Source organism: Sparus aurata, chromosome 22, assembly GCF_900880675.1.
Source record: "Sparus aurata chromosome 22, fSpaAur1.1, whole genome shotgun sequence".
Classification (NCBI taxonomy): Eukaryota; Metazoa; Chordata; class Actinopteri; order Spariformes; family Sparidae; genus Sparus; species Sparus aurata.
The window spans coordinates 6,738,190-6,755,279 of NC_044208.1; the positions used below are offsets into that span (position 1 = coordinate 6,738,190).

Below are 17,090 nucleotides of genomic sequence, written 5' to 3' on the forward strand. Positions count from 1 at the left end.
TGGTATCAGCATCACACAAACATTTAACCTGCTGCACAAAGTGTCTACACACTGAGGAAATAATCTCAGGAACATCATACGGGAGTGAAAATCTAATAAATCAACGGCTGTCAATTACTAGAACAGTTTTTATTGTCTGACAAGATTATTATGATTAATAATCTGATTCAAATGCCCTGCAGATAATGTTATAATCACCTTGTACGTCAACATTAACATGAAGTTTCAGATGAGCCGACGCCCAGCATGTTTGCTCGTTGTGAACCTTGAGGTGGAACGTTCAGGTAGAAAAATGCAGTTTACATGAAGCTGCAGGTCTGAACAGGTACACAGACATTGAAGGTAAGGGAGGATGAGGGAGACTGGAGACTCTTCCCACTTCTGGATCAGTTGCAGAGCCAGTAAACCCCCCCTCCCCGCACACCCTCACAGTGAACACACACAGGTTCAGGAAGCACGCAGCGTGAGAAACAAATTACATTTGGACTCTTTGGTGTGTTGCTGTGTTGTGTTCCAGTTCTCTCAGCGCAGACAGTCAACATAATCAGATCTGGTGAAGGTGCTTTTAGCTTCTCTCAGGGTTACTGAATACATACATACATATCACCACCACCACCTCATTTTTGTAATAAGTACAAAAAAAAAAATACTAATAAATAATTGGATTACTCAGAAGTATCCAGAAGTCATACTTGAGTAAAAGTAAATTACTTTGAAAATAAGCTTCTTCGGCTCTGATGCAGCAAGTAATCTGCAAAGTAACCAGTTACTCAAGTTAACAAATACATGTAATAGAGTAAAAAGAACAATATTCACCTCCAAAATGTAGTGGAGTGGAAGAGGAAAGCAGCAGAAAACCGAAGTAAACCAGAAGTACCTACTTGAGTCAAGAGTACTTAGTTACATTCCATCGCTGCAAGCTACACTGTAATTCATGGTATGTAACAGAAATGCTAAGAAATGATCTGATTAGTCAGTGTTGTGAGAAGTACCCAAAAGTCAAACCTGAGTAAAAGTAAATGTGTTAAGATGCTACTATGTTAAATATATTGAAGTCGCCCATGTGTGTTTATGTGTACTGTGTGTATTCTACAAGTGGTATGCTGTCAAAAAATGTGATAAACGATGCGTTAAAAGATGCAATCAAGTCATTCTTCACAATGTAACTATAATCTAATTACACATTACGGTGGTGACACCACTGAAAGTATGTTCTTAAGTCTTGGGGAGTATTTCTTTATGTGTGAAAAAAGTACAAATTCTTCTGTCTTTACAAGGCCTGGCGCCTACATTACCCACAATGCAAATTAGCCACTGAATGGAGGTAGTTCATCAGATTACACGCAGTTTCCTCTGGAGCCACAAAAGGCTCTTTACTACTTCATTCACATTATGTAGTAGTACTCCCCAAGACCTGAAAATACACTTTAATGTGTAATAGAAATATTACAAATACTGAGATTTTTTATTATTATTATTGTATAAGTTTTTCCTCACTCGAATCGAGGGTCTAAGGACAGACAATAACGTTCGCTGTTCAGATTGTAAAGCCCACTGAGGCAACGGGACTGTGATTTTAGGCTAAATAAATATGATAATAAGCTGAGTAATGCCGCTTTAAAGCCACTACACGTAGGATGTACAGATGTATGACTTTGGTGGCATCTAGTGGTCGTATCAAGACTGATTCAGGAGCCAACAGCTATTTAGTCATAGACTTTTTATGCCTAAGTTGCCAATTTGACCTGAAGTTGTACCATCATCATGTCCATGTTAAAATCAGCTCTAGTTATTCGTATGCGCTCAACAGCACTTCAAGAGGGAATAAATGTCAAAATCATCAGCTCACTTCCACTTTTATAGAATGTTTAAAAAGGACAAAATCTGTGTTAAAAATACAGTACATAAATACGTTTTACATGTCAAGGAGGCTTTCAATAAGTAGATTAACACAATTTTTTAAATTAAATTGTAGCCAAATCATACTCAAAAACTTGAAGGAATCATTTCAAAACAATGTATCATATTCCAGTGAAACAAACACTGAACCCCCCGACAAATCTGAGCAGACTGACTTCCATCTGTAGAGACAATGAAAGTCATCCAAGACAACTGAACCCAAATTTTATTTTTCAACCAGCAAAACTGTTTCTCTCTCCCACACGTCATACAATTTGGAAGCAGATAAAATGGAATTATAAAAAGAAACTAAATATATTTACATCTTTACAAATCTGTACAAATCTAATCAGTGCTAAATCTAATGCTCCTCCAGTGACACCTCAACAGAACATTTTACGGTTAAACTGCAGTCAAACAGGTGATCCGTCTCAGATCGTCATCTCCGAGATGCCTTGCGGCTCTCCAGCAGCAGCACCACCAGGCGGCTCTTGAGCGTGGGCAGTTTGCTGCTGTAGCTCTGCTGCAGGACCGACGACAGTTTGCAGCGGAGACTCCGGAGGCTCGGCAGAGAGTCGCAGTCCGGGACGTTCAGCAGAGTGTGGAAGAACTCCTGCCACAAGTCGCTGTGAGGGTTCCTGAGGAGAAGAAATGGAAGAAATCAGACACAAGACCCTAAAGGCTAACTGGAGAAACAACCTGAAGCTGAATCATCTCATTTTTATTCCCCTGACCCAGTCTAATTATATATTACATTTCATGGTGACCCATCTCGCAAACTTTTGAATTTACAATAAACAGGGTTCATACACATTTTTCAAGGTCAAATTCAAGCACTTTTCAAACACTTTTAAGGGTCACTTTTAAGATTTTCCAGCACCTTATTGCTGGGGTGAAATACGTATCTAAAGGAATATATATACTTGTGTTTTTTTTCTTCACTTTTTATCACAGTTATGTACATTGTATCATGCTGTAAACATCTAAAATTATATTTTATAATAGCAAAAACTTCAGAAATTAATTATCCAGTCTGATCCCAATTTTGTGAAAGACACAGAGTTATAATGTCAAGCACTTTCAAGCACTTAAACTAAAATCCAAGCACTTTTCAGACCTTGAAAACACAACATTGAAATTCAAGCACTTTCAAGGATTTCAAGCACCCGTACGAACCCTGAATAAATGTATTTGGTGCTTCCCAAGTGGAATAATGGTTTTTGGATGAAAAGGTTCATTCTACAGAAACCTCTACTTTAGGACAAAAATGTCTGAAAACTGACTTCCTTTTCTATGATTTAAAGATATTTCATAACTCACTGACAATCTCTTTTTTTAAACTGCTGTTCCCCACAAGGAAAGTAATGTGACGGTGACATAAGTGACATTATTCATGAAAAGTACATTTTACAAAATGGCTGCTACAGGTCATCAAACCACATTCTGTCAGTCATTTACAACTCACTAAATCATGTCATTCAATCGAGTTGTATTCAACATTTCCACAATTCTCTGCTAATCAAGTCAGTCACACCAGTGATGTCACCTAAAAGCTTCAAATCAAATCTGGAGATAAAAGTGACATTTTTTCTGAAAAGGGACAGTGGACTGAACCATGTCCTGTCTTCACAGATCTCCAGAAAGTGAAGTGATGTCATCAGTGTGAGTCTTATTTCAATATAATAACATTTTGTCACATGGTAACAGCAGTGATTCTCATTCTCATATAATTTCTAGTTATGAATATATTACAGGGTTCGTACACATTTTTCAAGGTCAAATTCAAGCAGTTTTCAAGCACTTTTAAGGGTCATTTACAAAATTTTCCAGCACCTAAAATACATATCTACAGGAATATATATACTCATGATTATTATTTTCACTTTTTATCACAATTATGTACATTGTATTATGCTGTAAACATCTAAAATGATGTTTCATGACAGCAAAAACTTTAGAAATTAAAGTTTTATCAAAAAAAAATGGAAGCCACTTGGCGTTCTTCAGGCACACTTGCACCGGGGACAAAGAGAGACCTGAGATCACCCTGTAATTTCCTTTTTTGACATAAACTTTTATAAGCTTTTCGCTTATTCATCAAAGTTTATTAATACTGAACGTGTCATCAGTCCAAATTGCATCAAATTCACCTTCTCCTCAGCCATCCTTCTGTATTGCTACCAGGCTGTATGTGTGATGATACACACACACACACACACACACACACACACACACACACTGATTTTATTTCTCCTTGTAATAAGCAAACTATCTAGTCTGATTCCAATGTTGCCAAGACACAGAGTTATAATGTCAAGCACTTTCAAGTACTTAAACTAAAATCCAAGCACTTTTCAGACCTTGAAAACACAACATTGAAATTCAAGCACTTTCAAGGATTTCAAGCACCCGTACGAACCCTGATATTTTTGCCTTTTTAACGGTAGAAAAGCATGGGTTGAACTCAAAAGTTAAGTAACTGATTAAAAAACAAATACGATGGCCCAACAGGCAGTGTCATTTCTCTCTAAATGCTAGGGACAGAAAAATTGACATTTCCACAGAATGACCCATAAAGAATTGGGACTTTACGCCAACAAGCAACTTCATCATTTCATCTGATTCTTTTCATGCAGCACATTTCTGATTATTAAATATTGTTCGTAACAAAAATACAAATTCAATTTATTTATAGAAAGTAATCTTAATTTCAATAAATATGTGAAGGCTCCTGAATTACAATCTGGAACAGCAAATTTAAACCTCTTTACCTTCTGAAAACGCCGTTTGTCTTCCACACGCCGCCTTCATTTGTAACTTGCATGTAAGTCCCGAACAGCATACAGTGGACGGTCCCCGCTATCCCAAAGTAATCAGTCTATAAACACACACAGATACACACACGATTAATACAGAAAAACAAAATGAAGTGAGAGCTTTAAAAGAAACCTGCCTCAAAGTGAATTAATTGGGGATTTTATCAATCTCTAAATTTCACTGCAATAGGAGCTGTATAGAATACACTTTAACTACTGCATTAACATAAAATGTGTGGCTGAAAAACTGTTCAATTAAACAAGAACATATCGTGAACTAAAATGATTTTACAGGAGCGGACATGGCGTGTGTGTCCTCACCTGGTAGTTCCAGGGTTTCCCACTGAGCATCTCGGTGCACTGGAAGCCTGACGTCAAACACTTGGCAGTGAAAGCAGTGCCTTCTGGGAAAAGCTCCATGTCGATGCTCTGCCCGAGGTCGACGAGGACGAGGCCGTGGTCCACGTTCTCTGACTCGAAACACTTGTTCTCCAAGAACCTGAAACACAACAACAGTATGATGATGGTGTGCTGTGACCCTGCTGGCCGTCACGGGACAGAACGGCTCATCTGAATTTTACAGTAATATGTACGAGCTGTTACCTCTCTCCCAACAGGAAGTTGTCAGGTTTGACGTCGCCGTGGATGATGCGGATGTGGTGCAGCTGCTCCACCATGTTCAGAATACAGATGGTGAAGTATATGACGAGGGGCTGAGGCATCACCTTGTCACTCAGGGTTTTATAAATGTTCACTGCGTTCTGAAAGAGGAGTCACAGTTTCAGGGTATGGAGGATAAGATGGTGTCCGTGTCGTGTCTTGTCACTGCGTTTCTGATGTGAACCTACCAGCAGAGTGCCGTAGCTGTGAAGCTCGCCGAGCAGCACGCTCCCATTGTGGAAGATGTGAGCTGAGCGAATGCTGTTGTAGAGATGACGGACTTTAGGCTGCAGCCGAGCGTCCAGCTGAGTGTTGATGTAAAACTCCCAGGGATTGGCTGGTTTCTGAACCTGCAGTGACAACAACAACAACAACAAGCTGACACCCCGGCTGCTTGAGAAAGACATTTCATCAAAAATGTTTGGTTTTCGGTTTTTAAAAACTATGATACATTTTAACCCATGCTGACCCATAAATCGTATTCATCGATGAAACGGAAACGCGAAGGAGACAAAGACATGGTCGGATTATAATTTTTTTTATCTGAATCATGTCACATCATCACTGCCATTCATCAGGATGACAAACATTTTTCCATTTAAGGATGCTAGAGACAGGACCTGCTACTGCATTACTGATGTTTGATGTTTCCTGTAATGTTGCTTTGTGGGTTTTAGTGCGGGCCATTTATCTTTTATTTGATGAGTGAAGGATCTGTTTAGCTCTCAGACTGTTAACCACATCTGACTGACACACCCCTGATCTGCGCCTCCGGAATTTCCATTCACTCACACTCCGTCTCGCCTCTGCTGCAGCTCAGTTACTACCTCTGGTGGCGGATCAGAAACTGTCACCCCTCTCCACCTCTGGAACTTTCACATGAGGTGGGGTATCGGCGGATGATTCCCACCTTGAAAGGGCAAATGACTGAATTTTACTTGTGGGCGACCTGTTCCTTTAATTGGTTCCAATTTGGCGGCAACTATAAGGACAGTGAGTATCATGGCTGAGGAAGAGGAGAAGAGCTATGCACGTCAATGTTTGTTGTTTGCACTCTCAGCGCAGATACATTTTAACACAAATCCTCTTACTGTTTTCAGAAAAAACTATATTAATCTCATGAAACGCGTTACTATACAGGTAACAATGGCGGGAAAATGCACAAAATATTCTATCTCCATCAGCTGCAGTAAAGCCAAGTATGGTCTAAATTAACCCCATCTGTAAATTAATCATGACGTAGAGATGGAGATCACATATGGGCCTGTGTCTTCATCTACAATCTAGGGGGGGTTAATCGGCCCAATTTCCCGATTCGATTCGATTCCGATTATTGACGTCTCTATTCGATTACAAATCGATTTTCCATTATTAACGATTATCGATTCGATTTTCAATTATTAACGATTATTGATCTTCCATTTAACATCAGTCAGCTGCTGAATTATTTTACCTATCTTTTGAGTAACACCTCACAGCACCTTCAATATTGTATAGTGTAACTGTAATATCAAAATTATTATTTTCTAATTTGTTTTAAATGTAGTGTTTCACTGTTAAAAGAAAGTTGCCAAGCTCAGCAGCCGGACTCATGTTAGAAGCATTGTCGGTGACGAGAACCAGGGCGTGTTTCTCTATTCCCCACTCGTCTGCCATTGCTTTGAGAAACTCACACATATTTGCGCTTGTGTGGCTATCATCCATAGCTTTCGTCTGAAGTACGTAGGACATTTAGCTTCCATTAACTACTGACATAATGAGCTGTAACGGTCACATATGAGACTGTAGCTCTGGATGTCCAGGCATCGCAGGTTATTGCTACCCTGTGCGCAGAGTTGAGGGACACTTGCACGGAAAGTTTTGTCTCCTTGTAAAGATTTAGAATCGATTTAAGTGTGAAAAAGCTCCGGGATGGAATAACATATCTTGGCTCCAGATTGTGGACCATGTAGCGGAAGCCAGTAAGAGGAGGACTCCAGTTTGTATTACTATTTCAAAAAAAAAAAAAAAAAGAATTTATTATTTTTTAAAGTCGTTTTTTAGAAATTTAATAATCGAATCATAATCGTCAATATTATAATTGCGATTAATCAATAATCGATTTTTTTCACCACCCCTACTACAATCACCACCTTCTTACCTTCAACACCACCCTCTCAGAGGTCAAGGGGTCAGTCGCCTGGTAGACGGTTGCAAAAGCTCCTTCTCCAACGACACCATCCACTCGCAGGGACGCTTTTCCTGTTAGAAGGAAAATACTTCATTACAACACATTTCTTCATTTCACCTTAGTGTTCAAACTGGTTGGTTTGATGGAGATGCAAGTAGGAATGAAATGTTTTGTCTCCGGCAAAACAAGACTTTTAATGTCACAAACTTGTAATTGTGTATTTGACCTTATTAAAAGGAGCAGTCTGTGAATAATCTGTCTGTTTTGTTCAATTTACATAATTTGTAAATTAGTAAGATTTGAGTTGTTAGCAAGTATATTTTTTAACTTTGGCTATCTGAGGCTTATAGCCTCTTATCTGTAGCTCAGTTACAATACAGACATGAGAGGAGTATCAATGTTCACATCTTATTCTGAGCAAGAAATTGAACAAGCATACTTTCCAAACCAATCCTTTATAAGGATGGAAACTAGTCAATAATCAAAATAATAGCCTCAGCTCCGCTCCTCACCCATGCTGATGGTGGTCTTTGGACTGATGTTGGGCACGTTGCACTGCCAGGTGATGCAGCGGGGGTGAGCAGTGAGAGGTGGGGTGAGAGCAGACAGCAGGCCAGAGATCAGCTCATCATTCCAGGGATCTGACACCAGCTGGACCGCAGCCATCCTGCCTGGTGTTGGTGCTGCGTTCATGGACACATCAGCCTTCGGCCCCCTGTCTGGACTCATCATGGGTTCATCCACAGTGCTGAACTGTTGCGGCAGCCCCGGGCTCATGGGCACGTTGGGACAAAGCTGCGGCTCCTCGGGACTCATGGGGACATCCACGCTCTTGTTGGGCCGACAAGGACTCAGGAAGGCGTCCAGGTCCGGCTCGACCGGGACATCTGGGCTTCCGATGGCCAGCCAGTCTGATTTAAGGGCACACTCTGGAGTCATGGGGACATCAACTTGTTCCTGGGCTCGTTCTGGGCTTGTCGGTTGGTCTTCTATGATTGTAAAAGGTTCATGTCTGGGTCTGACTGAACTCTGAGGTTGCTTTGAGATCAGAGAGGCCTGTTTAGGAGGCTGCTCGGGGCTCATGTACACATCCCAGCCGGGCCCTGTGGTCCTGGGGACAGAGGAGTCGATGGGACATACCGTCTGGTCTCTGAAGGAGAGCACAGCAGGAGGGGGAGGCTGCACCATGGTGATGGAGGAGGTGGTGAGGCAGAGCTGGGCTGTGGCGAGCCCCTCACCTACGATGGTGCCGTGTCTCTGAGAAGACGGCACGAGCTGACTGACGACCGATTCATCACAGGGACTCTGCTCTATGATGGGGCTGAGTGAGGGGATACAGGAGACGGGTGAAGCAGGAACAATTCATTGATTTGTGGTTGGCAATTTAATTAATTAACAAATATTTTGAGACTCAGTTAATAAGAATAAAAAGATAATAACTATCTGATTGCAGCTTCACACATGTGAATGTCTTCTGGTTATTCTCTCAGATTTGGTTACCTGAGTTTTTTTGTCTGACGTCTGATAAAAGCTTCGTCATCAGCGTCAGCGCCATCACCGTTGTTCTCTGGAAAGACGGGGAAAAAATGATTATTGAAAAATCTTGTTCCCAAATCTGAAGCATGTAATAAGCATGTCAATGGTAAAAAATAGTTAAAGTATGTGCTTGACTGTTGACTTAGAGTGCATAGGTACATATAGGTAATGTTGGAGAGTGTGGGTCCAGGTAGTGTACCTTGGTCCGGGAAAAAGTTGCTGCTGGAAGGTGTTTTGTGTGTGAACGGCGTGGAGACGAACTGAGCCAACATGGCGAAATCTGTGGTGCTGTTGGGACAAGCTGCCAGCGAGTTAAGGGAGTTGTAGCGAGCTCCCCACATGGTGCTCTCATCTGGCATCAGCTCAGGTGGAGTGTCCTGATCAGAGAAAAACATTTAGGAAAACACACATGGCAGCAGCATGTTATCCAAACGTGTTTTAAATCAAAACAATGCATTAGTCTGATGTGTCGCAGGTTTCTGTTTGTAGTTCATGTGCCGTCAATAAGCAACACTGCTGTGTTTCATACGAAGAGACAACATAATCAGAAATGGTCAAATCATACATACTGGGTCTCAAAAAACACACTTTAACACTGATGGCTGCTCTTGAAAATAAAAAGCAGGTTGTTGACATGAAGCTGAAGCTCATGACTGGACATGCCTGAAGTCGTTAACTCAAAATTTTACATACTTTAACATTACACATAATTTTGGCGGTGACAGAGTTGATGAAGAAGACAGAATGGATGAGACAGAATTTTGAAAGGGACAAATCAGTCACACTCACATTTGGTTTGTTGGACACGGCGATTTCAGCCAGAGCTCGGATTGGTTTACACTTTTCTACTGCAGAAGGTGCAGCAGCAGCAGCAGCAGTAGGAGCAGCAGGAGCACTGAACATGAAGACAGAGTGACAAAATAACAGCAACATTAATCATAGAAACGTTGTATCTAATTGTTGACATCATCAGAGGATCACAGTAAAGCATCTGCTAGTTAGTATGCACTTTAGAGCTGCAACTAATAGTCAATAGAAAGTACTTCTTTGTAATCAACTGGTTGTTTCAGTCATTTTCTAAGCTAAAATGTTAAACTTTTGCTAGTTCTTTCTTAAATGTGAGGATTTGCTGCTTTTTTTGTCATTTAAGAAAGTAAATGAAGAGTCTTTGTTTCTTTCTTCCCCCCCAACTGTCCAAAACCCGATTAGCAGACGTCCCTTTGGACTTTGGGAAACTGTGAGGAGCATTTTCATAATTTGTTGGCATTTTTATGACTAAAAGATCAATCATAAAAATAATTAGGAGACGACTCGATAACGAAAAGAATTGTTAGCTGGTGACCTGATTTTTATATTTACCTTCCATTTTCTTTGTCAGTGTCATCCTGGAAGATGGTGAATTGGGCTGTGGTCGGGGGCTTGGTGAGAGAGGAGACGCCTCCTTCAAATGAAAAATGAAAAACATTGATTTCCCACAAACATTAATTGCATGATTTTTGTAACTTTCCATAGAATGTTAGAATATTTACCATTGCTTGGGTATCCGGGGGGTTCGGCCTCCTTGTGGACCACTGATGTGTTGTTGAAAGGGTCCTCGAGGAGAGTCGGGGCCTGGAACATGTCCATGATCACATCTGGATGACAAGAAATCAGATCAAATATTATTCATCATTCATTATTGCAAGCACAGAATGATAGCACTGTTACATTTGGAATACAACATGAATAAAGCTGAAAGGGAAAGAAAGTTCTGGAGTTTAGTGGCACTACATGCTGCTAAAAACACTCATTATCAGTCTGACAGAAAACCCTACTGCCCAAAGAAACATCACTTGTTGTCGTGCTCACCCAGTGCCTCTCGTGTGTTGACAGTAGGTGACGGCAGCACCCTGGATGGTGTGGCCTGAACATAGCCCAGTGAGGTGTTAGGAGTGATGTGAGACAGGTTGCCCGTGCCCCCCTGTGACACTGACACACACAAAGAGAAGGTTTGAAATCACTCTCAGGATTGCTGAGATCACAGGGCTGATTCATCAACTACTGGTTTACTTACTGTTGAGTTTTTCCTCAGGCAGTGCTGGATAAGCCACATCCCTGAGGAGAAGGGGGGAAACGGATGGAAGAAAGTTATTTAGAATGACATGGTACCATCTTGCTTTTCAGGTTTCACTACTGTTATAAAATTGTATAAATCATCTAAACTGGGGTGGGAGATCATGTCACGTTAGATTATACAAACTGTATACATTATATACCGTATATTGCTCATTATTCACATTCATACTGTGCAATCATCTCATATTTTATATGTTTAATTATTTTAAATATGTCTAGCTTGCAGTGGGGATGCAACAGATTGCCAGCCATAGTTCCCCTGGTAAACACCAGCCTCTTTAGCTCACAGCTGATGGGCTGAGGGTCCACAGGGTGGGCTGCCCCTCCATACACACTGAGCTTGGACACAGAGCACTGTTACTTTTGGCAAGGTGGAATTTGCCACCCAGTTGTATATGGAGGGGCAGCCCACTTTCGTCCTGTCTGCTCTCTCGCCTAGAGACACTCCTGCAGCTTTGGAGGAGGAATAGAACCCCAGAAGAGCAGCAGCTGGCAGGTCAGTAGTGACTTCAACAACTTAAGAGGTCCGTGTGTTTACTGGGGAAACTACAAGTCTCAGTCCCTTGTGTTAGCATCGCTGCTTAGAAGCCTAAAGAGCAATGCTACCAAGCAGACCAATTGTAGCCATTTCTGGGCAGGTGCAGGTCAGGCTATGGTGTAGGGAATGTAACTACACAGGGTTAGAGTTCTAGAGTAATATGCAAGGAATAACACAGTATAATCCAAATGTTATTGGCTGAAAACAACACTGGTCTCCTCTTTCTGCTTCCTCAGATGTAGTAAGGTTGCTGGGGATTGAAAAACTGCTGCGTGCTGAAGAACAGAAAACATTTGAGGAGAATTTGAAGCCACTCACTGATGTGTGGTGTTGTTCTGCTCTGGAGGGCACCAGTTCTCTGAGCTGCCGAGCTGAGCCTGATCATCCCGGCAGAAACCATAAGTGTTCGCACCAGAGGGGCAGGCAGGTCTGTGGAGCGAAAGGTTCGTCTGCTCGAAGCTTACAGGCTGCACTGTCCGAGGCTGAACCATCGAGGGCTGGACAACAAATGCTTGGTCTGTGAATGTCGGTGCAGGATTTGGTGAATGAACGCTCCTGTCAGTCGGCACAAAGGGAGGATGGAACCCCTCCGAGCTCAGAGTGTGTGCTTCAGCCACTCGGGGGTTGCTCTCGTCCTGCTGTTGAGGGGGTTCAGGGGTGGCGGCAGCCTCGTGGATGAAGGTCGGCTCTGTGTGTAATCTCAGGCCAAGAGAGCGTCTGCTGCTTAGACGATTTACGGGTCGAGGATGTCCAAAGGACTGCTGGGTAGGATTAGGGTTCAGAGCGGTGGCTCCTTCCACAACAGGAAACTGCAGCAAAGAACACAAAGGGTTTGGTTTCATGGTTTTAGACAACTGAAACTGACCCACTGATATGCAATGTTACCCTTTATAACTAGACCTGTTATGTATATATTAAAAAAAAAAAAGGTATAGAGGTTGCATTTGTGTTTTTCAAGACACTTGGACTTTCACACTTACCCTCTGTGATGAAGCCTGGCTGGTCAAACTGTCGCAGGCCTCCAGCTCCTGGTTTACTTTCTCAAACATAGATATAATGCTCAGGATGTCCTCCTCCTGTTCCCTCAGCATCCTCTCTGCTTCAAAAAGAAAGGAAGAAAGAAAAAAAAAAAGCATAATCATTACAAATTTAATAACTCACTTGAAAATCAGTAGCAGTTTTGGCTCAGTTTCAGTTACATTTAGAGACCATCATCTTACCGATCCAGTCTTGACTGGCCTTCTCCTCCTGCTTCTCCCGGAGTCGGCGGAAGTATCTCTCTGCCCGGACCTCCTCAAAGCACAGTTCAGATCCTTCACAAACAAGTTCATCCTTCATATACTGGGACACGATCTGAACACCAGAGGTTTGACTTGATGGAATTGCGCCCGAAGTATCAGAGCGAGAGACTCTGTGGAGAAGACAGATCAGATAATATCCTGTCAGCACTTTCCAGTTACAACAGTACAATTATGCTGAGCTGGTGACTGATCAGGAGACATTCCTTACACAGAGAAAAACAGAATAATGAAAGCACCCCCCCCCCCCCCACTCCTATTGTGGACATTTAAATTCATTTTGTTAACCCCGGACTGATCCTAAATTTCAAGAGATAATCATATGTTTTAAATAAACAATCTGCTGTTTGTATGTGATTGAAACAGATACTGTTCCAGGAAGGGGCATACTTAAAAATCAATCTTTATTAAAATGTCAGTGGAAGGATACATTTCTATTTTTAAAATCACATCCACCAACTTGTCTAGATGTAGTTAATATAAATCCAACTATGTGCATTGACTCGTGACCTCTCTGTTAGTACAATAACTAGTATTATTAAGTCTCTGCGTCTTATTTTGATAGAATGTAGTTATTCACTTTTGTGCCTGAGCTTGTCTTTTAAGAACTCATCATTTGTGTGTACGCCAGTCAAAACACCTCATCTTTGTCGGTAAGTGCACCACCTGCTGACGACTGCAGGTTAGTGCGCCTCACTGGTTTGAAATTAAGCAGACGTAAACATTACTGCAAGTTTATGAATGGTAATAGAGCTACAACATTTGGTCTATCTGATGAAAATTTGTCATCAACTATTAACTGTTTCAGCCATTTAGCAAAAATGTTAAACATTTGCTGGTGCCAGCTTCTTAAAAGTGAGGATTTTCTGCTTTTCTTTGGCACCTATGACAGTAAATAAAGAGTAAATAAAGAGGGTTTGGACTGTTAGTTGGAGAAAAGAAGAATTGCTTTCTTCTGGGCCAAAATCCATCCAAATTTGGTGCAAATGTATTTTTTGTGTAATCGTGCACACAAACCAACCAACCAACCAACCAACCAGTCTGATAACTGCATTTGAACATAAAAATGTAACTATTGGCCCTGGTTGGCCGTCCAAGCACCGCCTTCTCCTGGGATTCATACAGGGTTTGTACACATTTTTCAAGGTCAAATTCAAGCACTTTTCAAGCACTTTTAAGGGTCAGTTTTAAGATTTTCCAGCACCCTACTGCTGGGGTAAAATACATATCTAAAGGAATGTATAAACTTGTGATTTTTTTCATCACTTTTTATCACAATTATGTACATTGTATTATGCTGTAAACATCTAAAATTATATTCTATCATAGCAAAAACTTCAGAAATTAATTATCCAGTCTGATCCCAATTTTGTAAAAGACAGAGTTATAATGTCAAGCACTTTCAAGCACTTAAACTAAAATCCAAGCACTTTTCAGACCTTGAAAACACAACATTGAAATTCAAGCACTTTCCAGGATTTCAAGCACCCGTACGAACCCTGTTCATATATATGTTGTAACAGTTTATTCAAATCTTTAACAGCTTGCCTCACTATATTAATCTCGACAGATGTTGGAGTAAAGGTCCCACATCCTCCATTTAACTATTAGAATATGATACTCATTCAAACAGAACAGATTACTGGGCCTGTCGTCAACCTGCTTGTCTTTTTGTGGCATCTCTCTGGTCTGATATAATTCTAATTAAGAAAATGTTATTTCAAATGATGCTCCGGTCTCTTCAACTTTCCTTGATGCAGAGGCATAAAACCATCTCACAGAAAACTAACGTGAAACAACAAAAAAAAGCAGCTTACGTTACGATGGTTTGAACTGCGGGTGGTTTGGGTGGACAATCCACAGAGGTCTGCAACAGAGGACAAACATTGTTACTTGATTTAAAAAGCAGACATAGGGGTTATTAAATGAGTACTTCAAAATTCAAGACACACACCTTGTTTGGAGCTACAGGTTCTTTGTGAGAGGACATCTGATTGGTCAAATGGGAGTTCTGCAAAGGGTTTCGACCTCCTGCTATACATGAAAAAAAAGAGAATAAAAACAGTTTGTAGGTGACACGATAAATAACGCACATGTAATATTTTTAAATAAGCAGGCAAGTAAATACACTCTTACCTGATACTGCTGTCTGGCTCTGGGTTCTTGTTTGAAACTGCCTGCAGATCGGATTGTTATTTTTGTGAGATATCATTTTACAGTGTATACTGCACATCAAAACAAATTTGTAAGACTTAGTAAGGAGTAGATGAAAGATTAGACTGTAAAGGATTTGGTTTTGGTTTTGGTTTTTTTACAGTGCGGCTGCACACAATAGGATAACCTCGTAAGCTTCAGGTTGTGGACACATTAGCATTTGTGATCCAAAAAGAACACCTCGCAGCCTGGTCATAAAAAGCTTCAGCATCCAAATTAAACACAGGCTGTCTGATGTGTGTGCACTCCTGAAATGTTAATACACATTTTGAAAACTAAACAATAATCACAGACCATCAAACTGACTCTCACAGATAAAATAAAAATCACCTAAGGCATTTCGCCTCAGCAGCAGCTCTTAGCTATACCCACATTTATGTATTTCATTAATATTACCTTAGTTCATCGGCAATAGTGTCGGCTGGCTGGGCTTGGTTCTCCATGGCTTTCTGGTACAGGGCATCAGCCTGTTCATTCAATCCCCTCTGTTCAAGCTGTTGTGCCCAGGCCACATAGAGGGCAGCAGTCCTGGTGCCGACACCCTTACTGAAGATGTAACTGTACAGCGCCAAAGGGTCAGGATAAAAACTTGCCTGTTTGACAGAATAATAAAAAAAAGATTACATGAGATTTAATGAGTCTGAATGACAAACCCTGATTGTGTGACCTATTTCACTCTGACTCACACATCTGATGCAGAAGTTCACATATCTGATGTCATTTGCGTATTGCTCGACAGTTAAAAATCTCTGTACAAGAGCGTCAAACACCAGAGACATCTCGCTGCCACCGTCTGCAGGCAGTCTTTGCTCCAGATAATCCACAAACCTGAGAGAATACAAAAAGGAAGTGTGGATTCAGTCAGTATTGCCTCAGCTGTGGGTCATGCATATTTCATTCAAGTACAGTTACAAGCAGTAGTCTTGCACAAAATAATTCGGACAGATAGAGCAGTACATAAGAAATACTAAAATAACTTGAGAGGGTTAAATCAGTGCAATGTAGGGCTGGGCAATAAAATGCTGAGATGTAAGGAAGACTGATAGCAGGAACTTTAAAATAACATCATAATCTAATCTGATAATAGTTTGCCTACACTACACAGCACTATGTTGATGGCCATGGTTTTACTAATGTAGAAAAAATAGAAAGAGCATCATTTTTCAATCGCTACATCCAAGACTACTTTCAACATCTACGCCTTTGCAACCTCGGACTTAACTTGAAGAGCAAAGAAATGTAAGAATGCAAGTCCAAACATTTAAAATCAAGTAATAATTGCTAAAAGACCGTCTTTTCGAAATGTATGACTGCTAAAAGAGTCAACAACCACACGAAAAATCTGCTCGAAAACAGCAGCTAGCTAACGTTAATGTATTTACTCACTTGTCCCATGGATCCAGCGGGTCGTCTCCCGTATATGAACTCAGATTTCTTTCAAAACACCTACAAGGGTGAAAATATGACCGATTAAAAGATGGCAGTGCGATGTCTAACAATTTGCTAAGAAGTTAGTTTCGGCAATACATTAGTAAGTTACCGCAAAAGATAAACGCTAGCATGCAGCTAACACCGGGTAACTTTGACATTCAAGTATGCTGACTTACTGTAAACAAGTGGCAATATCCATTTCGCATTGAGTTAAAGAGAAAGTCGTTGAAAATATTTAGTGGCAACTCGTGTTATTCCCGAAAGTCTAAATAAATCTAAGTTAAAACCGAAAAAACTTCAATATTTCTCTTGAGGTTTGTTTTTCTCTAACGAGCAGCTGCCTCAGCGAACGCATACGTTTGAAATTTCGCGCTCAGCCAATAGCAACGCGAGTGCTCTTCTTCTTCTTTGGC

General features: G+C 41.0%; 1 protein-coding gene across 5 annotated transcripts; it reads right to left on the minus strand.

The window, feature by feature from the left end:
* Positions 1–1,840: 1,840 nt before the first annotated feature.
* bub1 (BUB1 mitotic checkpoint serine/threonine kinase) lies at positions 1,841–17,067 on the minus strand. Of its 5 annotated transcripts, none has more exons than XM_030404815.1 (24): positions 16,854–17,067; positions 16,633–16,692; positions 15,933–16,074; positions 15,643–15,839; positions 15,169–15,209; positions 14,987–15,063; positions 14,850–14,899; positions 12,955–13,145; positions 12,715–12,833; positions 12,053–12,543; positions 11,135–11,175; positions 10,930–11,049; positions 10,611–10,715; positions 10,441–10,522; positions 9,871–9,976; positions 9,281–9,458; positions 9,046–9,112; positions 8,058–8,866; positions 7,516–7,616; positions 5,564–5,725; positions 5,319–5,476; positions 5,037–5,214; positions 4,671–4,777; positions 1,841–2,537 (listed from the first exon to the last, which is right to left on the minus strand). In XM_030404815.1, exons 1-24 carry the CDS (start codon positions 16,874–16,876, stop codon positions 2,339–2,341), a joined length of 3,804 nt encoding a protein of 1,267 aa, XP_030260675.1. In that variant the 5' UTR covers positions 16,877–17,067; the 3' UTR covers positions 1,841–2,338. The 5 variants fall into 5 exon arrangements, with proteins under 5 accessions (XP_030260675.1, XP_030260676.1, XP_030260677.1 ...); XM_030404816.1 differs by having other exon boundaries at positions 12,715–12,830; positions 14,987–15,066; XM_030404817.1 differs by having other exon boundaries at positions 9,871–9,961; positions 14,987–15,066.
* Between the last annotated feature and the right edge of the window lie 23 nt (positions 17,068–17,090).

Excerpts from the sequence above, each read along its gene's own strand:
- bub1 (XM_030404814.1), bottom strand. The coding sequence starts at position 16,876 with ATGGATATTGCCACTTGTTTACA. Across the intron at positions 11,176-12,052 it reads CAGAACAACACCACACATCA|GGATGTGGCTTATCCAGCAC; the intron begins GTGAGTGGCTTC and ends CCTTCTCCTCAG. Across the intron at positions 10,523-10,610 it reads CCCCGGATACCCAAGCAATG|GAGGCGTCTCCTCTCTCACC; the intron begins GTAAATATTCTA and ends TTTCATTTGAAG.